Source organism: Pholis gunnellus, assembly GCF_910591455.1.
Source record: "Pholis gunnellus genome assembly, chromosome: 7".
NCBI lineage: Eukaryota > Metazoa > Chordata > Actinopteri > Perciformes > Pholidae > Pholis > Pholis gunnellus.
The window spans coordinates 21,996,188-22,018,598 of record NC_136533.1 but is presented as its reverse complement, the minus strand read 5'-3'; the positions used below and the strand labels follow the sequence as shown (position 1 = coordinate 22,018,598).

Genomic DNA, 22,411 nt, shown 5'->3' with positions numbered 1-22,411 from the left:
TCCATTTATGGGCTTCAAGGAGGTGAATCTATCCTTTCAGAAGGAGATGTGTTATCTCTTAGCAGAGATTCACGATCAGTTACAGAAACAGGCTGTATCTGTCGTCTCCATTCGCAACACACATAAAGGGTTTTGCTCCGCGTACTTCTTCGTTCTCAAGAAGTTTGGATCTCCTCATTTCTAAACCAGTGCATTGCCCGCAAGATGTTCGGTATGTTAATCATCAAATGGTTTTGCCATCTTCAGCTTTGCCTTGGTACAGGGATACCTTTAACAGATGTGTTGACATGGTGCTTCAGCTACTGCGCAGCCGAGGCAGGAGGGTCTTCCTTTATTTCAAAGACCTCACCTTCATGTCTAAGTCCAGAGAATGCTATGTTCCACACAGCCCAGTTTATCTTACAACTTACCAAGTTGGGGTTCATAATCAACTGGAAGGGAAGCAACCCCCTGCCACACAAACGGGTGGAGTATCTTGGGGTTATGCTTGACTCGTGCAGGCTGCACTGTTGGACCAGAGACGGATGGCCCTACTGCCAGCAGTCTGCAACTGCTGCGAGTTGTAATGGTGAAAGCACTGACTGTCATGCTGATAAAAGATTTCAGTGGGCGAATGCGTGCTTGTGATTGGAGGAGAGTATTACCTATAGTGTCCAGCAGAAGGAACCGCCTGTGCTGATAGAACTAGGGTTACAATATTGTAACCCTCATTTATTTTCTCCAGTTTTCACTATCATGTGATCTTTGATCAGCACTAATGCAGCAAATATTTGTTATTTGTTTTCATTTCATCATTTGTTTTCTCTCTCTTTGTGCAGTATTCTGAGTCAGCATCGATCTGAGTTGTGCGAGCTGAGTCAGCTGGCCTGGAACGGCTTAGAAGACAGCAAGATCCTCTTCATGGAAGAAGACATTTCTCAGGATGTTTTGGAGTTTTCAATCAGGACAGGGCTCTTCTCACAGGTCAGACTTGGATATACAGTATGCGTGAATGTTCTCTACATAGCTGGGGGTAGTCATATTCAGATTGTCCCATCATCAGCCTGTGACATTGCCATTACCCGGTTCGATAACGGGGGGGGGCATGGACAGCAATGACAATGTAGTTTTTGATAGCCTAAACCAACATACAGTAGATTGAAGCAGAATATTTTGTTATAAAAACATGTTTTGGAAAACAGACAAACATTTTTTGGGAAATTATTACATCTATCATTTTCATAAAAAACATTTTGAACTGAGACAATTACAGAGGAGGACTGAGCGCCGCTTCGCTCGCTATGTGTGTAGAGAAAGCAAGCCAAATATTGGATTATAACAACCCTCTCCTGGCCAAAGTCACCATGGTTGGAATATCTGCTCCTTTGTGTAGCACGAACAACCATAGTTGGAACCTCTGTGGGCATATACAAGTGATGCAACAGGAGCAGCGCATTAAAAGTTGTGGCTAAAAATGTAAAAACGTGTTATAGGTTTGAGTTCTGTCATCACAATACTACATTAATAACCACAGCTAGAGCTACATTTCTAAACTGGTATTATTTTTTTGGTCTTGCATGCAGAATGGATGAGTTGAAATAACGTTGGTGTAGCTGAAAACTTTTGGTCTTGTTAGTGACATAATAAATACTATGTTTGTGCATATCGTCAGGTGGAGCTCAGACGTGAGGATGGGATGCTTGTCAACTCCTACTGCTTCACTCATCTAACTTTACAGGAGTTTTTGGCTGCACTCAGAATCATGACAAGTTCTGATGTTAGTGACATGCAGCTCAAGAAGAGGTAGGGAACTGAGTTCAGTGAAGCCAAATGGAACAGTGCTCGGTCCTGTACATGGAATCAATAATACTTACAATTAACTATTGTTTTATTTAGTTTGTGCCTGTTGACAGAATCACCAAATTACCAAATAAGCGATTCACTGAAAAATGTATCCGTAGCATGTACTGTATGGCCCCATTTTCTTTATTTTGTTAATACCAACACCAAGCTTTGCACTTCTTCCTTTGAATGAAACGTCATCTGTTTACACCTGTCCACCCACCATCAGGTCAGGAAAATTCCAACTTGTTTATGCAGTGTGTACACTGTCACCAAACTAGAACCATGTAACCTAAGCTTGATAAATCAAGTAGTTTTAGGTTTATATATGTACTGTATATACACACAACACACACACACACACACACACACATCTAAAACTCACCTTAATCAATTATCTAGATAACGACACAAGGTGCAGAGTAGTATAGAAATTTAGCATATAATGTAACACTCTACCAGAAACATATCAGGAATAACCCTGCCAGGGAACAAGATGGACAGTGTAAATTGAGCACAATATGACCTTTCGTCCTAAAAGGAGGCCAGGAATTCACTGATGCATGACAGTAATGGAGGCTCGGGGGGCCAGCAGAGGTGGAGGTCACTGACAGCAGACGTCAATTAGCAGGAGACACCCAATAAAACACCTAATAAAAGCCTTTCTGTTTACGGCCACATTATAAATTTCATTAATGGTGTGTTTCTTTCAGCATATTATTGTCAGATAGAGAGAGTGTGTTGCTACTACGTCACCAGTCAATTGAAAGACAAATCGGCAGGACTAACCGACTAGCTTGAAGTCTATACTTCATTTAATCAGCACTTTTAAACACACAACCTGAATCGGTTTCTTTTAACTGCAAAAGTGTGTTGTGTTTACCAATGATTGTTCCTAAAACCCTATTTATAGCCCTATAAGCACACATTTTAAGTTGCCAGTTATTTCTTCGCAAGCTCTTTGTGATACCAGAGAACACAAAATCCACATTAGCAGCAACTGTCAGAACTGTCCTCGGTAGCTGCACATGCTGACTTTGCTCTATCTTTTTCCCCACTGCTCTCTTAGATTCAGTCTGAGAACTCGCTGGACGACCAAGTCAGACCAGAGGACAGTCTTTACTGACTCCCTGCATCTGTTTGTTTGCGGTCTGGCCTCCCCATACTGCACTCCAGCCTTAGTTCAATTAGCCAGGACCCCTGGTGGAACAGGAGGCCAAAATTGGGTCCAAAAAAGACAAACCCTTGTTTTGAAACTGCTAAAAAACCTTTGTCACAGCAACACCCTGACTGGACCAAAGGTGAATTCTGACAAATGGATAATTTAACTTTTAACCCTCCTCTTTCCTTACTGATCCTTCCTTCTCACATATCTTCCCAGGTATTGGAGCTTTGCCACTGTGTTCAGGAGAGCCAGGATCACCAACTAGCTAAGCAGGTTGTGGGTACGAGACCCACCTTGGAGCTGCGCAACATCCGGCTACTACCTAATGATATTGATGCTCTGGCTTTTGTAGTTAACTCAGTAGGTGATCATGGCATTGGATTGGACTTTGGAGCATGCTCAATGGAGACTGAGTGTTTAGATGTCCTGCCCAGGTGTCAGTACATTCACTACCTCAGGTAAGTCCACACAGATACTCACACAAGCAAAACATACATGGCATCAGCACACGCCTACACACACACACACACACGAAAAATCTGAGAAATTTAAATTTTAAATAGTTTCGGAGGCTAAATTTGCTCTAAATTCATATTATATGGATCCTTGAGGGATTTTCACATTAATAGACGTCACTAGTTATGTAAAGTGTTCACAGTCAAAATGATAACACCTAGCATTTGGACATGCAAGGCTAGGAACTATTTTTATGACCAAAGGCATAGTGCACTTGAGCAGTCTGTAACTGCTCTTGTAACATTATGTAAATGTCACACGGAGGCGAATGGTGTTGAGCTTTTGAAAATCTGAAAACCTATGTTTGGCTTCCGGACGTTTAGAGAGCAGTTGAACAGCAGTTATGAGTGTGGCTTTGCCGTCAGCATTCCTCAGCTGATTGGCCACCTGTCACACATACTGTGAATCTAACTGAAGCTCTTTATTTCCTGCTGTGTTCCCACAGTTGGCTAAGTCTCTTTCCATTGAGTTTTGTTTTGTGTCAACATTTCTGTGCCCCATCCCTTCACCACAGCACACAAACATATTCAGCAACCTCTCAACTTAAACCATAACCATAAATACCAACATTCCATCATAGCTTCTGGTAAACAGAAATGTATTTTTCAGCAGAGATAACTACAGCTCTATTTTTTGTGTGTCGTAATCGAGTTTGCCCCATATCTTCTTCGTCAAATTTCATACGTTGCCCTTTGATATTATACATTATTTATTCTGGGGTGCAATATGACAGTAGTTCTCTACACATTGTTTTATTGAAGGTGAGAGCTTAGTTTTCCAGTTAATTAATATAAATGTGTTGCTGCTGTCAACATTAATAGTATAAAGTCTTTGAGCATTTGTACATCATCATCATATTTGTGGTTCCTTTGTAATTACTGAATGTTCTGTAGTGTTTTTGACATTACCTTCTCTTTATAAATATAGTTCAAAAATAAATTCAAGTGTGTGCACTTTCAAAACGTGTAAATGAGATCCCCATAATCTGATATTACATGAGTCTGTTTGGTATTAACCAGACATCTTTGAGACTTTTCCCATTCTTGCACTGATATCCATATCCAACGTATTTTTCCCATTTATGTTTGTGCTGTGCAGACTTGTGGTTCATGTTGTTGCTCATAGCATTACATAATGTTGATCTGAATCCCATTTGGTGAACAAATTTGACATCTTTTAAGGGAGTCTTTACATCTCAGTTCCAATACAACATGACGCTTTGGTTGATAAATGTTTAATTTCACTATTTGTATGCCTCCAGTTTTCGTGGCCGCAAGTATGGTGACAAGTTCGCTGAGAAGTTGTCCTCCATTTTGCCAAAATTCACAACCCTGAGGAAACTAGAGTAAGTTGATTTTTTTACGCGTATTCTTCCTACTCTATTTTCTTTTCCACAATCTTTTGAATTTCTATTTAATTCGTACAACGCTTATCAAGAGTGGTGTAGATTGTTTACCTTCTCCAGTCTATACACAAATGAATGTAATTGCCTTTGAAATACTACAAGGGATGTAGTAGAAATCAGCACTTAACACCTTCACAACAGTGCATGCCTGATTTTTAAAATGTTTTGGTCTTTGTCCTCTTAAGGTTTTGCGGTGCCAGTCTGACTGCCACAGGAGCGGCTAGTTTGGCCTCTGCTCTACCAAGCTGTCCACACGTCACTGAAATCAAGTATATTTGCTTCAACATAATTTCCCTGCTACATCAAATAATATGTCTTCTGACAGTTCTATTGAGGCAATGTGTGAACAGATTATTGTGTGTCTGACTAGATTGGGTTGTACCTCCGTATACTTAATGTAATGGGGAAATAGTTTGGGTGCAGGTCTAAACTTTAACACCATTCTCTTGTTTTTGCATTGCAGCCTGAGTGACAACAATCTGAAAGACGGAGGGATCAAACACATAGCGGATATTTTTACCAAACCACCAAGACTGGTTTTGGTGAAGTAAGTACTTACTACCAATGAGATACTATCTTTCAATAAAAAAATTGATTTTTACAGATTTGTAGCCGATTCCCTTTGTGTCTGCGCACCTTGCAGACTGGGTCGAAACAACACCTCTCTGGAAGCAGTGGACCACCTCATCTGGAAAATGTCTTCATTCTTGAACATCCAGCAGGTTCATGCAGAGTATGAACACACCCATGCACACACACACACACACACACACACACACACACACACACACACACACACACACACACACACACACACACACACACACAGTACATCATTTTCTCAGTCACATGCAACCTTGAGTCTTACAAACTTACTTTATAGACCTCAAAGCGACGAAGCGAAAGAACATCAAAAAGTAAGCAAATATTTATTGTTATACAGCTGTTTGTGTGTGTTTTGTTTTTGCAGTGGGACGAAGGAACTGACAGTCACTTTCTCTCAAAACTCTGATTTGAACAGGTGAGGTTAATGTTAGATAAACATAATGAGTAAATACAAACCAGTAATCAACCATACAGTGTGTCATCAAATGAATACTGCAGATAGTGAAATTCTGCCTTATGTCTGCTTTCCCCTCTGCAGCCAAAAAACTAAGCAACCAACAATCTGGTAAGACAATAGACAATAACACCCTTGTCATAAAAACACTTTCCAGATCTTTACTAGCATAGGCAGTTTCCTTGAAGAACTTTGCTCCTCCTTTGAACAAGGTGCTTGATCCTTGACTTATTAACATTGTTTTTTACAGTCTTGGCCAGAAACAACCTCTGAATCAATGACAGATCAGTCAGTTTATTTCATGTGCTGAATTTGTTTGTTCGTTTGTTGTTGATATGTTTTAATCTTGTGCTACAATTTGTTCTCCAAGCTTGTTGAACCAGAAATGGAGCAAGCCTGATATGCAAAAACTTGCAAAGTCATTGGCACGTTGCTCCGCCTTGTCTGTCCTGGAGTGAGTAACCCTAAATACACCTCTTAAAATTCAGGACGCTCCTTACCAATGATGCAACATACCAAAACAGAATAATGCAGTGCTGAGTACAATAACAATGGCCAGTTATTGACGTATTGTTTTACCCTTGTTCCTGGCTCAACTAAACACATTATCTGTAAAACCTAACAGTAATTACAATCAGGCATTCAATGTTGGTATAGAAGTTTTTTTATTTTTTATCTGAGCCATCACTTCCTATTTTTCCATCAGAGCAGGGTTCACCACAACTGACATTTTGGATGTTATCATGGGACAGTCCGCACTCATTTGGCACTGTGTGTGTGTGTGTGTTTATTTCCTAGTATTTCTGGAGGCCACTTGGATGTTGAAACTCTGAGGATGCTGACTCAGTCTTTGCCGAAGTTCAACGTCACCAAAAAGATCATGTAAGACTAGACTCATACTAAACCATCACAAAGCACAAGAGTGACATAAAAGCTACATGTAATCTGCATATGACTTTACTACTTACTACTTTTGCTATAACAAATTCCATATTGTTATACTATATTTCACCTAGCTATCCAAAAAGTAGCATGAATACACTACTGCTACTACTACTACTTAATAAACTACTGAATATGTTGTAGTTAAGGATAGGCAAGTATTAAAAAAACAGTGCTCAGCATCCGTAAGAATTGAACAGCAGCAGTTTGTTGACGTTCAGATGTCTTTTCCTGTCAGTGCGAATGACAGCAGCTTAACAGTGGAGGGTTTGGTGATTCTGACCGCTCTGCTTTCTGATTGTCCTGCTGTGGTGGAGCTTCATATCAGGTACGGACAATATAAATACTCACATCTTTAAACATACTGTACTAACAAATGCATAATTATGGTTACTCACAGTCAGGCAGGCCTGTCATGCCAATTTTCTGCATCACTGTGTAAAACATTCAGCAACATTTAACATTGGTTAGCCTCAATTTTATATTCATTGAATTCTTAAATAATGGTGTTATAACTGCCATGTGACTGTATTTTCTTTATGTTTCAGACTACAGATTCCTGTTCAGGTGTCCATCGTGTTTTCTGGAGGGAGAGAAAAAACGAATGAAGTATCTAAACTGCTCTGGTATGTGTTAAATACAGGTCGCCTCGGTATCCAAGTGCTTACAGCGCCATATACCTGCAATTCTCTGGTTCAATTCCGCCCGGACCTCTGTTGCATTTTTGGGCTAGGAGTTAATATTGAACAAAAATCGTTTTTATTTGTTCAGAGGGGAGCAATGTTCTTACCTAGCTCGGCAGCTGAATTTTTTTGCGATGTCACGAGAATCCAGGAATCATCACACAAATATACATCTCGTCAGGTTTCATGTAATGCATTTGTGTCCGGTAAGCCAGAGAGCACGGGACAATCAGCGTACTGCGAGGAGCTACAGGCAGCTACGGGCTTGGCTTAGGTGTGTTTATGAGACGACACAGGCAGGCGACGAGACGACAGTGGCAGCTCCTGAAGAGGTTAGCGTAGATGCTGCAATAGCATCAGTTATATCAGAAAGGGAAATATTTATTATTTATTATTAAAAGAAGAGCAAAGAACAACACTGAAGGCTTTTCACGACGGATAAGATGTTTTCAGTTCCAGTTTCCAATGACGGCTCCTCAGACAGTTCTGTGTAACAAACCATCTGACGAGTTCAGGTTAGCCTTGTTCAGGTTTGTTCGTAATACAACTATAGTTAAGAGAGATGTGATAGTTCATCTGAGAGATCCCCTTCAGACATGTTAACATCCGTAAACGATGATGATGTTAATCCTGACACTGTTGCCTCTGTCAGCCTCAGCTGCTGTGGTCTGCTGCCGACTCATCTGGAGAGAGTGTGGAGGAGTTTGGGAACCTCCCCTGATCTCACTTTGCTGGAGTAAGATACACAAAAAATAATCCACTTACTTGTCATTTTTCCTTGCATGCTAAAGCAGGATCACTGTTGACATTCAGCATACATTTAGTAGTAGTAGTAGTAGTAGCAGATATAGTAGTAATAGTGATATGGTATACTAGTGATATGGTGATAATCTGTATGCACACTGTTGAAACAAAAAAAAAAAAAACGTATGTATCTGTAGTTTAGTTATTAATGACAGTGGAATGTTTAACCGAGCCACTGTACCTTTCTAGCAATCATCATGTGTCTCCATGGTAAATTCAGGTGTGGCCATGAATCCTTATGCATTGTTATTTTTATGATATTTTGCACTGTTTGTATTTTCCGCACAGAGGTTACCTAAAAGGAGAGTTCCGATTTTTTGAAGTGAGGTTGTTTGAGGTACTCATTCATAGTCAGTGTATAACCTTCAGTAGATGGCAGGCCCACTGTTTGGAGAAACAGACAGGAGTACCAGCACAGGAGCAAAGCAATGCTTTGTTGTGCACGGAGGCAGCAGCAAAACGTATTTTAGCCGCCTAACAGAAAGGCCAACCTAAAACAATGTATAAAAGTTGAACTGTACACTATATATAAAATATTTTCAAAGCTTTACCGAGCCATTAGACAGCCCTTTCAGATGGAGAACTGAAGCAGTTTTCCATCCTGTCTTCAAAGCCACAAGACAAAAATAGTCATTTTACCTTACAGCAACACAGTAGTTGCTGTGGTTAGTTAGTTAGTTTTATTGTGTGACTTTAGCGTTATAAAGGGTTAGTTTGAATTCACCAAAGCCACACAATAACACTAACTAACTAACCGATCGAGACAGCAGGGATCAGCGACCCCTTTGTTCTGGGAGGTAAAATTAATGTTTTTGTCAAAGGAGTCCGGCGACTTTGAAGAGACTGCCTGACGGCAAGGTAAAGCGTCACAACTGATTTTTTTGAGGTGGGCAATTTTCTTTAGGTGACTAAGGTACGTTTTGCTGCTGCCCCCATCCACAGCAGTACATTGCTTTGCTTCCATGCTGGTACTGCCGTCTATTTCTTAACACTGGGGGTGTGCCAACATTTATCAACTGTTGGTAATACACTTACTCTGGAAAAGTACCTCATACAACCTCACTTCAAAACATCCAAACGTGTTTGTGTGTTTCTTTTATTTTGGCAGCTATAGCTATGTTGTACCCTTTCTTGTCTCTGACATTATTTTAATCCCACATTGTCGTCTCAGTCTGTCCAGTAACTGTTTAGGCAATACAGGTCTGAGGAAACTGTTGGACGTCCTGCCCCGTCTTAGTAGCATCCAGGAAATAAAGTAAGACTTTCACTAAAAGTGATAACAAAAGGTACATACAAAAACAATTTGAAACATTAGCAGTTTTCTGGGGATCTTTATAGCAATCATCCAATATAAGGTTGCAAGATATGCATTTTTTTATTGGGTTTTAAATGAAAGATGAGATTGTTAGTTGGTTATCTGGCAAAAGCTGGACTGTTATTTTGTCACCAAACAGGTTCCAAACTGAATATGTCAGCACTGACATCTGCTGCGTTTACCTCAGGGCATTATTCAGTATGAATGGCTTATTTGGAGTGAAATGATGTCCTTCCCCCTGGCTCATTGTTTTTGTTATGTGCTTTATAGTGCCAGCAACAATGGGATTGGCAAGGAAGGGGTAGTGATGCTGGCTGGTGCTTTGTGCTCCCATAACAACTTAACACAAATCCACATCAGGTATTCTTTGTTGTACATTTGAGACATTTAATGATTTTTTTTTACAGCAGCAACAGAGTGAGCACCTGTTTCACCAACATGGCGAGTTGCCAGTTAGACAAATGCTATTTAACAGCTCATTTGTGTCTGTTTACAAATTAGAAGTATAGACAGTATATCATAGTGATTTGCATAGAAATGAATTGCTTGAAGGTAAAATGGGGTTATTTACTATACACTTGCGTTAAAATGTGCAGTTTGTGAATCTGATAGTGTCCAATTGTTTTAATAGGGATGGAGACAGAGAGCAGGTGATCCTAAAGTTCTGCCCTGACAAAAGGTAAACAATCTGAAATCCTCCACACATCTGGATACCGCTGTCTGCTTTCTCATGAGTCAGCAAATAAACTAATTATATGCCCTTTTTTTAGGGATGACAAACTGCAGAAAAAGATGTTCAGGTGCAGTAAGCTGAGAAAGAGTTTGAGGAAAAACACACATTTGACTTTCTTAAAATACAAACAGTGATAACGTTATGTATTTTAACAAGTGATAACTTTCAAATGAGTTTATTAAAAAAAAAATGAAATCTTCTTTAATGCTGTAGGATAAACAACAGCAGCCTCCTACCATCCAATATAACCACACTATGTCGACGATTGGTCCAGTGTCGCTCCCATTTGGAGTTAGAGTGAGTTGGATTAATGCATATCCACACAATTAATTAGTTACACAATTACAATTAGTTAATTCATGATTATGAACGGGTAGACATTGATATACTTTTATTTTGTGGCAGTTTGTCTCACAGCTCATTGACGGACAAGGCTATCGAGAATCTGATGAAGGTCCTGCCCAAGATGACGTCACTGCAGAGACTCAAGTTAGACGTACACACATGCATGAATTAATTAGTGTGGATGGTTTTGAAGACAAAAAAATAATATGTGGAAATCTGTTGCAGCGATTACAAAACCAAGCACTGTGTCACTTCACCAGTGTGAAATGGTATAATGGCATGACATAATGTAGTATTTTAACAGCATGAAGCGTTAATGACGCCACGGTATTTCATTTAAATAGAAAAACACCTTTAGGCCTGGAATGAACCAAAAGCGGTGTCCGATTTTGAACTCACCCACCACTCTGCTGTTGCCTTCTGGGTGTCAATGCTGAGGCTTTTGAAAAAGGCTTCATTCTAATAAGTCTACTGGCAACTTCACCACACAGTTGATTGTTTTAAAGCCGTCATGTTTCTAAATATATGGCGTGATATAGGAGTGCCCTAAAAATGAATAAATCTATAAAAGAATGGAAAAATGATTGTAGAAATAAAAAGAAGAATAGATGAAATACCCAAGTAAATAAAAAATGTGGAGATATAAAGACAAAGACTAAAATATAAAAGATTAATTTCAGGCACTTTCATCGTTTTCTTCTTTATATTACTACCTTTGTTTACTTATTCTGTTACAGATGTTTTCTTTTTTATGGCAATCCTATGACATATATTTACACTTATTATTACTCTAGTTAATTTAAAACCATGACCTTTAAAGATTGAACCCAGCATTTATCTCTTGTATTATTATCAATTACCACCTTCACATTTCATTTGAATCAACTCTATCCTGTTTTTCTGTAGTGTCAGCCACAGCATCACATCCACAACTGGAGCACTGATGTTGGTCAGATGTTTGACTGTCAGTCAGCGAGTCACCTCAGTGGAGCTCAGGTACAATTTGTTTTGAGCTTTTTTTTTGGTATCCAGGCTGTTCAGTTATGGCTACAATTAATATGAGTAATTATATGAAATTATCCCTGCAAGAAATCTATAATCTTTAATTTATTAGTATCTGTCAATAATGTTTTTGTAAAATACTGCTTCAACCTCTTCTTCAGGCCTCAGGCTGAATCCTTCATCCAGTTTGACGGTGTGAAAGCAGAACAAGCCAGCTGCAGGTCTGTGATAAGCAATTGACTTGTGCACTGTGTGCTAATATAAAAACTTGGTGGGTGTTTGCTTTTCAGATTGCTCAGTTAATCATTTGTCCAAGCATTCATTGTACATACAGGATATCAAATCTTCTTTGCAGCAAATCTACGATTTCTCAAACTGTAAATAGGAGACAACATTTTCATTGTTTTTATTTTTATTTTATTCCCTCATATTTTGTGTTTGAGAGAAAAATACACTGCCAGCTTTACATTTTGCGGTCTAAACTGCCAAACTGAAACAACTTTTTAACGCAACACACATAATGTCAACCACTGAGACTCCCCAAAAAAGAAAAAAACTGCGAGGAGAAAAACGGAGTCATTATCTTCTTATGAAATGTTAGTTTGAAGGACATTGACTTCCTGTCTTTATATCCTAATGTAGCGCCTGTATGTCTCACTGACTCTGTGTGCACACAGGTTAACTCGTTGTAGCCTGAAAGGGGACAACTTGGAGAGACTGCTCGAGATCCTACAGCAGGGTCCTCAACTGTCTGACCTGGAGTACGTGCCATACACAAACCCAGTCTTACTCATACATTAGCTAACAGACATCTACTTTCCATAAATACTGGCACCAGTGCTTACTTACACTCTATTGGTGTGGATGCTGAGTTATTATTTCTTTTCACTGCAGTTTATCAAGTAACCAACTGGAAGATGAAGGAGTGAAGCGTTTTGTGGATTGTCTACAAAAGCTTAAAATCACCAGCTATGTAAAGTAAGATACTTTATGTAAAATATAGATTTTGACCATTTTCAGTTGTATTTAACAAATCAAACATGGTGACCTATTTTTTTACTGAAGGGATTGTTAGAAATAGAAAAGATGGGAAATTAAGTAATCCCTGTTACATACATTTAGACATGCAGCTAGACCTGTGGTGTAGAATGCTACAAAGTAATACAAAGTAAAGAATTAATTTAATAGATTAGAGCCTGATCGACATATGTCTTTTTAGCCAGACTGTTGGCAGATAGGTAAATAGAATATGCAGATTATTAAATAATATTTGTATGTTTTTTAAGCTTTCTATTCCTCCAATAATTGTGATTGTTTTTAGTATTTCTATTATATTTTTGATGTATACAATAATGTTTACTGTTCCAAATTTAATCTTGTATATTCATTTGTATTGTTACTGTCGTATATCTATTGTTACTTTGATCACAGAGTTCATTGTAGTAATAGTAACATTACACAAATGGGATAAATCTAGAATAACACTTTACTGGTCTTCAATGTGTCCTCGTGCACAGTTTGAGCCACAATGGCCTGACGCAGCAGGGGCTGCTGGATGTGACCAACACACTGTGTACCTGTGCCAACGTCTCTGGTGTCGAAGTCAGGTAGGACTGTGCATTGTGGAAATGAGTGAACAAAGGGCTAAAATGAAAAAGGAAGCAATTAAATGAATTGCGGAAAGCACAAAACACTGTAAGATTGAACAACGTATTCTTCCCTGTCTTTCTCTTTGTCCATGAACTCAAATTTCTGCCGGTAGTTTGGGAGCAGAGGAGCGGTGTCTCATCTGGTTTACACAATATGAAGGTTGTGTAAAAACGCTGAGGTAGGATAAGAATCCATAATTACAACAGTACAATGCTTTCCATTTGATTGATGAAGTGGGGTTGTGTGAGGTACTTATCCATAGTCAGTGTATTACCTACAGTGGATAGCAGTGGGCACACTCCCTGTTTGGGGAGTCCTTTGAAAAAAAAACAGTAATTTTACCTGCAAAGTCAAATTGCTGTGTTGTCAAAGTAGCCTTGTGGCTTTAAAGAGAGCACAGATGGATACAACGGCTTAATTTCCCCATTTGAAAGGTAAAACAATACATATATATATATATTTATATATATATATACAAAAATATTCTCAATGTAATGTATACTTAAAACTGATTTTGATCCTTTTAGGTGGACCTTTCTGTTAGGTGGCGAACCAACGTTTTGCTGCTGCCCCCATCCACAGCATAACATTGCTTTACTTCCATGCTAGTATGCCGAGTCGTAAACTAACTAGTCTGTTGCTCCAAACTCAGGACGTGCAAACAGCCGTTTACTGTAGGTAACTGTGGATGAGACCTCATACAACCTCACTTTATAAAATCCAAACTATCCCTTTAACCTCATTTGTTGCTTGGCATGTGATATGTTCTCTACCCCATCCAACAGAACTCATTTCTATAACTTAAAATACCTGTACAGATTTTTCAGGGAAATCCCTACACAGTTTGAACCTTAATAATTATATTTCAGCACGAGATACGGCTGAAGTATCAGGTTTCTTTCTTTCTTTGTTATCTGAAAAGGTTGATTAACGGTTTCAGTGCACATTGCGTTCTTCCGTTAGGCAGTATACACCTTTGAAAAGTCTCCATGTGTCGTTTGATTCTTTGTTCTCTCCGCTCCGATCCTTTCTGCCTCTCTGTCAGTGTCACAGATAGTGGTTTGGAACGTGACCATCTGGTCAGATTAGCAGAGATTGTGTCTATCAGTCCAAGTCCAACCAAACTAGAGTAAGTACACCTCCATCTTCAGACCATTTTATACTGCAGCTCTCATCATATGAAAAGCTGCTCTACAACTTCAGCTGTTAAGGATTTTTGGAAAACACATTTACATACAAATGTAATTGTTTAAATGAAAAATTCTTCGTCTTGAAAAAGTATTGCAGGACTTGTTAAGTGTTGTATTTTTTTTAATTATTATTGACATTTTTTTATATCAATAGAAGTGATCAGTAGGACATCCACTGATTTTTGTGTCTCAGGTTGTCCAGTTTATTGTATTACTCTGAGGTTTGTCCACAGGTTGAAGAACAATTTGCTGCAGTCTGTTTGGATCGAAGACTTTGTGAAACTGTTGAACAGCAGTCAGAGAGGATTCAGCGTCAGGTAAGAAGGAGTACAGTATATGGGAATATTTTTTATACAGCTTGTTTCTTCCACTTCAACACAAGCAAGTTATTAACCTGAGAGCAAGTTGTGATTGTATACCCTCTCTAATCTTCTTAGCTTTGCTTTTTCTCAGCATACAATCCATAATGTGTTTCTGACTAAATATTTGAATGAACTGGTGTAATTGTTAAAATACTGAGCTGTATCACACTTGTCTCTTTCTTGCCAGTATCGAGGAGCGTTGGATCAGATCTGAGGAAGCTGTTAGTTTGTTGTGCCGCTGTCTGGATCTCAGCAGCAACATACACACTATCAGGTTAGATATGCAAATGCGTACGAATAAACACACACGTTGGGAAACTGTACACTCTATGTAGTAAAACACATATTCAAACATTTGAATTCACTTTAGAATGCCCACATCACCATATGTCTGTTTGCATGTTAAACTAACAGTACTATATGCATTTACTTTGCAGGGTTCACCACACCACGCTACATCTGTCTTTGATGAAGTCCACTGAACTGACCTCAGTCAGGTGATCCATTTAGATTGCATGTTTAAATAAAGTACCCTCCCACTCCCAATATATGTTTAGCTTATTGTTTCTTCACTCGATTGTTGAATGAATGATGTCTATGCAGAGTGTGACGTGATACACGTTCATCTTTTGAAGTGGGAACGTTTTCCTGTGCTTAACTTGGAAGTTTAGAGCAGCAGGATTTCGAGACATCACAACTAAGAAACTTGAATTCTCCAGTGCACAAACACTGAGGATGGACTATTCAGTGAAGCAGGAGACATCTTATATATGTCTGGTGGGGGTCTTTGATCTGATTGATCTACATTTGACTTGTTTTTGTGTTTTTAGTGATGACTCTGCAGATTTGGGTACTTTTTTCCTTTACTCGCTCTATACTAAACATCGGATAGCAAAGCTAATACCTAGCAGTGATGCAGAACTCCATCACAGCCCCACTGTTCTACTGGCATAATATCAACTTCATGGTAGCTTGCTTTTGGAAAATAGAAATAATGTTGTCCATTAACAAGGAAGTGTAATGCAATGACCCTTCTATCTCTCGAAAACAAATCAAGCTTTGCCTGGTGAAGACATTCTTCCTCTGACATGAACATAGTGTTCGTAAATTGTGGTCTAACGAAACAAAATGTTTGCATAAATTGCACATTAAGAATTTGTATTCATTTTCAAGAGCCAAACTTACTGTCCCAGTAGCTGATAACAGCAGGAGAAGAAATGCTAGCACATAACTTTCTGGCATTTGTACAGGTCCTGGAGGAAGTAAACTCTCTTCTCTCCTCTCCTCTCCTCCAGCCTCATGGACTGTGCAGTAGAGGGGTATCACCTTGCATCTATGAAGAGCATCATCTCGAGGTGTCCTTCACTGACAGAGCTGGAGTTAGTACTCTCTATTTTCTGTATGAATATAATATGCACAAGGCAGGTGCAAGGGAGACATATTTGTAAAAAAAAAAGAAAAAGGAAGTCAATAAATCATGTTTTGCTCTCATTATTCACAGTTTTTCCCACAACAGCCTGGGCATAGAGGGAGCTGAGTTTCTCTGTTCTGTCCTGCCCTCACTGCCAAATCTCACTTCTCTCAGGTGAGAGCTTTTTTCACATTGGACACCATTATAAATGTCTGTTTTAAAGTTTTAGCATGCCAATCGACTACTTTTGTCATCCGTAGCATTGGTTCCAAAGAGGCTTCTGTGACATTGGTTGAGAAGCTGTCAGAGGCCTTGCTGCAGGCTACAGCCATTCAGTGCTTAAAGTGAGCTCCACACACACATTTTATGACCTGTCCGGAGCATTTTGTTTAAATAAAATCAAAAATCTCGCACTGCTTGACATGTTTATGACTTGAAATTAAATCGAAATTTTTCCCTCTCCCAGTCTGTCAGGTCATGTGATTAGTGACACAGCAGCCCAGATTATGACCAGAATGTTGCCTCGCCTAAGATCACTCAAGTAAGCATTTAACATTCAGCATAATGATATTTCTGAAGAAGTGAACATTACATGAACGGATCTATCGCCATCTATAAAGTGCTTATACAGTGCTCATTGGTTTTTTTGAAACATGTTCAACCATCTCATTAAGTATGTGAAGTTGTCTTCTCTAGTCTGTCTCACTGTGAGTGGTCAGCGTCTGGAGGGCTGCAGCTCATCAAAGTACTGAGAGAGTGTGTCAGTCTGGAGGGCCTTTGGTAAGAGACACACACACACACGGGCATATGAATGAATGAACATGTGTACAAACATGTCTGAATATAGAGTGGCTTCTATAATGTCTTGAATTTCTTAGTAGGTCTGTTAATGTGTGCATTGATGTGTTTGTTTCCAAGTCTGGACTGCTTGCAGCTGAACAATGAGAGCAGGATGTGCCTGGCACAAGCACTAAGGAAAATCAGCTCTATACGCAGTCTCAAGTAAGAAACACCATCTGGTCTACTGCAGCTTCTGACCTTTCTCTGTAATTATGAAGGTTAATCGAGTATAATGCTGCCTGTTTATATATACTCATTAAGTATTTATCTAATATATGGAGCTAAGCCCGCCAAGCTATTTCAGACAGACGCTTTTACATTTACTGCTACAGTTACACGGATGCACTTTACTGACACATATCCAGTGTCTCTCTAATAATCTGGCCTATTTATGATTTACTGCTCCCACTTAACTGCCAAAGCTCACTCTCACTGCTCATATTGCAGCACGGCATACCGGCTTGTCATTGGCTCCACATGAACTTCACATACATCTGTGTGTGTGTGTGTGTGTGTGGGGGGGGGGATCATCAATTCTGATCCCATGATCCTCCCTTCCATTTACCATTGCCTGTTCTCACATAGTGCTAATTTGTAAACTGCTGCTCTGGGATGAGCTACAAGGTCACAGCCTAGACATCAGATCAATGTCAATGCTGTTGATACATAATATAAATACATATCATATTTACATGGGTAAACATCCTCCTCATGTGACAGATGACCCCAACTAGTTTGGAACCAATTCAACAATTCCACTGAGCATTTGATTGATCGTTTGAGCAGTAAATTCAATCCTTTGTTTATGCATATTTTGTGTGTGTGTGTCTGCCAGGCTAAATAAGATTGCCACAGCTATAGGACCGACGCAAGCAAACAGTGTTCTAGATCTCCTAGCTGCTATGGAGGGACTCACACGAACGCAGGAGATAGAGTGAGCATGCTGCACATAAACAAATATGATTAACTGAATTTTAGTCCGTCATAAAAGGTGATGTTGGATGTGTTCTTTCTGTTGTCGTGTCAGGTTAGAGGGCTGGAGGATGGCTGCTGGAGGAATAGAAGAGCTGACCAGACTCCTTCCTGTCTGGACGGAGCTCAGAAAGATCAGGTAGGCAGGAAGGTCCTTGGCAATAAAAGGGTAGTTTAACCCTATGATGGGCACTTACAGTAATGTCTGGTCTTTTATCAACAGATTTTTGTTAGTGTGTCACGTTTCAAAAACTTTTGGATACCCTTGTTGTCTGTCTTGTATGTCACTGTGTGCTCAGATTGTATGTAATCAGATAAAATATATATACATATATATATATATATTGTGTATTGTTTACTGAATTATCTTTGATGTGAGAGCCGTCAGTTTAGAAGTTACAAGCTTTATTCATCGCCCAAATAACTGCATTATTGTCAATAAATCAATCAATCAATCAATCAATCAAGTTTTATTTATATAGCACCTTTCAAACAAATTCAATTCAATTGAACGTGCTTTAAAAATGATTGTCAAGACAAAAACAAGACTAAAAACACGTAAGTTGAATTACAGTGAAGATTAAATAGAAAAAAGAATATGTATAGATACTTAAACCATAGCATATAAACACTATACACTGTTAAAAATCAGACTTAACGATAACAATTATAATGAAAAAGAATAATATTATTAAGGTATTTATCGCCAGGTTGTGTCCTTTCACCACTTTATTTCACACGTATAAATCATCCGTGTTTCATGTAATTCTGCAGATAATGATTGTATGGTTCTTGGTGACTGCAGAGCCTTTGATTGGTTGTAAAAAACATTTTGGGGGGGGGATCAGGTGAACCCACTTTGCTTTGTGTCTGGAGGGAACTTTTCATGCATTTTTATCAAGACAGGACATGATAAAAATCATGTGTTCCTTAATTAATAAAACCATTCACTTGTCCTTTCCTTTGCTTAATAAAATAAAATGATACAAATATTGGCTGCTTCATTATCATTGGCAACATTACTGACTATAGTTACGCTAGCAATCATCGGCATGCCCACTGCTTGACATTATATTGGACTGTCATCACCTTCTTTATGGGGACCAGCTGCCATTAGCAGCTCGCGTTTCCTTTTTCAAATGTTGACGTGTGTGGCCTCTGGTGTGGCTGCATTTATTTATTTAATGCCTTGCGGTGTTGCTGTTGTACTGGTATATATTTTATCTTTCACATCTTGCACTTCTATTCAGCATTTTTTATCTGTCTTTATTATATTGTTATTATTGTTTCATTTACAAAAAAAAAAAAAAACGTTTGATTTGTTTATTTTGTACTCTTGTATGCTTCCTCCCTGTGTGACCGTAGCACCAACAAGCGGCGGTATCAAAGAAGACACTGACAGATGGCTATGCATTCTGCCTCCTACCTAGTTATTGAATCACTACTTATTTTACTTTTACCGTTGTGTGTGTGTGTGTGTGTCCATGTGTCTGCTTCCAGTCTATCGAAGAACCTTATCAGCGACCAGTCTGGAGACATGCTACTGGAGGCTTTGAACAGCTGTATTCACCTGGAAGAGCTCCAGTAAGGACAGGAAAAAGAAACATGTTTTTATATGCGGCTCATTCCTGTAAATGCAGTTTTAGAAAAACAATGTCAGAGGTGTAAATTCTGTCATGTGTTCATTCACGCTTGGACTGCTTGTACGCAATCAGTGTACCTCCAGTCTCCTTTGCTGCAAAACAATTTTCCATGTAAACTCTTCAGCTGTATTATTTATCATTGTATTATTTCTATCGTTTTGTATTTTGTAAATTAGGCATATGTCAGTAAAGACTGAAAACATCTGTTTGTGCTTTCTCCCAGTCTGCCGAGCAACAGTCTCGGTGATCTCACTGCTGCCCGGATGGCCCTTGTTCTACCATCACTGACACACATCACTGTGCTGGAGTAAGTCACACACACTCAAATTTCTTGTTGACGTATATATTTGTCACAATTGTCCTGAGGTTTATGTTCTTTATGCACATGTGTGTCTTTTTCTAGTATTTCAGAGAACAGGATTGGATTTGAAGGATCAGTGAGCCTGTCCAAAGCGGTGATGTGCATGAAGAACCTCACCAAGATCTAGTAAGATTCTTCAGCTTCTCCCGCTGTTTTGGAAACCCTGATTAGCCCTGACTAGATGTACGGATTACGAGCTGTGATAATATAATAATGTTTCTTTTCTCGTATGGTCTGGCAGTCTGACTTCTGTTGGGACTTCAGAGCTGTGTCCTGTAGCTGCCAGTCTGGCCCACTGTCCCCTCATAGAGGATGTGGGGTAAGATTTAAAAGGATCACATAACACATTTTCAGTAAATAATGATTAAGACAAATGTTACAGATTGCTCAAGTATCTCTAAAGGTTTACAATACAACAATGTGCCGTTTACTGGCTATTAAATAGCATGACATTCTAGGTGTTGAAGTCAAAATATTCAAACACATTCCTCTGGCATTCATGCAATCAATCAAGAGGCAGTAAAGTAAATCAGCAGGGTGTCAGCAAGGGTTTACCTTGAGTTCAACTGGTGAGCTTTGACTTAAACATGTGCTCTATTGACTGCTGGCGAACTGTGTTAACAGGGTTGACCTATTAGGGGGCAGTACAAATATCCAAGGCTATAGTTGTAGCTCCAACAGTTGAAAACATTACCAGTGTGCTCTGTGAAACCATCTCTGTTGTTTTTGGATCCAGAGTGGTAGCCTGCTTTCATTACCGCTTACAATCACAACACTGTGTGATGACATTTCACTGAAAACTCTCCGGCGTGACAGAGCTCAAAAGCAGCTGTAAGCTGCCTACATGTCATATACAGTTCCAAGAAACAGTTAGTGAACACCTTGGAAGTTTTGTCATAAAATGTGCTCTGATATTCTTCAAAGTCTAATGATACAATCATCAATAGACTAGAGAAGCCACATCTTCATGAAATGGTAACATGAAAACAATAGCATGCTTTTGTGAAGTCACAGCAGTTATCTCAACCACATGAATGTCAGGTACCAATTATTTTCATGTGTTTCTTTACAGAACAGGGCGTAACTAACCACTATATATCATTTCAACTCGTCAGGGCAAAACTGACTTTTAGTAGCTTTTTTAGAGCCCATTTGTGAAAGGGTTCACATACTTCTTCCTATATGGATTGTTAGTATTGAGATCATATACAAAATATGCCAGTTCAGAAAACAACTATCTGATTATTCTTAATCTCCATAGAGACTTTGATGAAGATCAGACCACGTTTCATGGGGGAATTATGCATAAATGTAGGTAATTCCAAAGCCTTCCCATTCTTGGCACTGCATATGGGACATAAACATGATTCAAATGTGTGAAGTTTGTCAGCCCTGAGCTGAATGTTAAGAAGGATTGATTGTTTTTCGAGATGCTACACAGCTACGTCTCTCTCTGTTTCTAGTCTGGGATGGAACAATTGTGGTGATAAAGTGGCAGAGGAGCTGGTCAGAGTTATGCCTCTCTGTCAGAAGCTGAAGAGGATAGAGTGAGTTTGTGAATGCACACACACACACACACACACACAAACACGCACACACTCACACACCAGTTTTTGTTGTTATATTTTCTTTGTTTCATGTCAGTACGATTTACGGTGTTGTATTTCGTTTTAGTTTTTGATATTAGAGATCAGTTAAAGATTTTGGTTTCCTGAAATCACATTTGTAGTTTTTGCATTTCTTTAATCTTTATTCCTTGGTTGGTTTGGGATTCAAAGTACATTTTCTCCACTTTGATTATTTTTTGTCTTCACTGCAATCAATAAAATGTGCTCCTTTGGGTTTAGCCTTACTGTAAATTAAGTTTCTCCTATAGTACACTTACTTAATCCCCACACACTCACACTTTGAGGGAATAAAACGGTATGAATGTCCAGTATGTTTGTTATTTCTCCCAGTCTGGAGTCAAACGCTGTGAGTGTTTCTGGAGCGGAGGCCCTGGTTAGAGCCTTACAGTCGTGTCCTGCTCTGCAGCTCATCAGGTAAACTTGCTGTCATGGTGTCTCCCTCTCTTTTTTTCCCACTACAGTTTTTAATGTCTTGGTAAAGCCATCTACATGTTTCAGATCAGCTACATTTGTTTTGTTTTTAAGGTATATTTAAATATTAAGAATATAACATGTTTAGAACC

At 39.0% G+C, this 22,411-nt stretch overlaps 1 protein-coding gene across 1 annotated transcript in view; it reads left to right on the top strand.

Annotated features, from left to right (window-relative positions):
• Positions 1-22,411, top strand: part of nlrc5 (NLR family, CARD domain containing 5) — a 34,302-nt gene that overhangs the window by 10,130 nt on the left and 1,761 nt on the right. Inside the window, exons 9-53 of the mRNA XM_079163365.1 lie at positions 819-963; positions 1,652-1,782; positions 2,891-3,122; positions 3,203-3,444; positions 4,764-4,847; positions 5,093-5,176; positions 5,371-5,454; positions 5,551-5,640; positions 5,878-5,928; positions 6,052-6,078; positions 6,338-6,421; positions 6,766-6,849; positions 7,148-7,237; positions 7,458-7,535; positions 8,245-8,328; positions 9,568-9,651; positions 9,982-10,071; positions 10,343-10,390; positions 10,482-10,511; positions 10,658-10,741; positions 10,850-10,933; positions 11,696-11,785; positions 11,953-12,012; positions 12,469-12,552; positions 12,686-12,769; positions 13,309-13,398; positions 13,554-13,619; positions 14,487-14,570; positions 14,865-14,948; positions 15,181-15,267; positions 15,431-15,490; positions 16,289-16,372; positions 16,495-16,578; positions 16,665-16,748; positions 16,871-16,945; positions 17,101-17,184; positions 17,323-17,406; positions 18,080-18,178; positions 18,272-18,355; positions 19,717-19,800; positions 20,083-20,166; positions 20,263-20,346; positions 20,462-20,539; positions 21,684-21,767; positions 22,179-22,262. Coding sequence (XP_079019491.1) covers positions 819-963; positions 1,652-1,782; positions 2,891-3,122; positions 3,203-3,444; positions 4,764-4,847; positions 5,093-5,176; positions 5,371-5,454; positions 5,551-5,640; positions 5,878-5,928; positions 6,052-6,078; positions 6,338-6,421; positions 6,766-6,849; positions 7,148-7,237; positions 7,458-7,535; positions 8,245-8,328; positions 9,568-9,651; positions 9,982-10,071; positions 10,343-10,390; positions 10,482-10,511; positions 10,658-10,741; positions 10,850-10,933; positions 11,696-11,785; positions 11,953-12,012; positions 12,469-12,552; positions 12,686-12,769; positions 13,309-13,398; positions 13,554-13,619; positions 14,487-14,570; positions 14,865-14,948; positions 15,181-15,267; positions 15,431-15,490; positions 16,289-16,372; positions 16,495-16,578; positions 16,665-16,748; positions 16,871-16,945; positions 17,101-17,184; positions 17,323-17,406; positions 18,080-18,178; positions 18,272-18,355; positions 19,717-19,800; positions 20,083-20,166; positions 20,263-20,346; positions 20,462-20,539; positions 21,684-21,767; positions 22,179-22,262 — 3,975 coding nt within the window. The remainder of the gene's footprint in view (positions 1-818; positions 964-1,651; positions 1,783-2,890; positions 3,123-3,202; positions 3,445-4,763; positions 4,848-5,092; positions 5,177-5,370; positions 5,455-5,550; positions 5,641-5,877; positions 5,929-6,051; positions 6,079-6,337; positions 6,422-6,765; positions 6,850-7,147; positions 7,238-7,457; positions 7,536-8,244; positions 8,329-9,567; positions 9,652-9,981; positions 10,072-10,342; positions 10,391-10,481; positions 10,512-10,657; positions 10,742-10,849; positions 10,934-11,695; positions 11,786-11,952; positions 12,013-12,468; positions 12,553-12,685; positions 12,770-13,308; positions 13,399-13,553; positions 13,620-14,486; positions 14,571-14,864; positions 14,949-15,180; positions 15,268-15,430; positions 15,491-16,288; positions 16,373-16,494; positions 16,579-16,664; positions 16,749-16,870; positions 16,946-17,100; positions 17,185-17,322; positions 17,407-18,079; positions 18,179-18,271; positions 18,356-19,716; positions 19,801-20,082; positions 20,167-20,262; positions 20,347-20,461; positions 20,540-21,683; positions 21,768-22,178; positions 22,263-22,411) is intronic.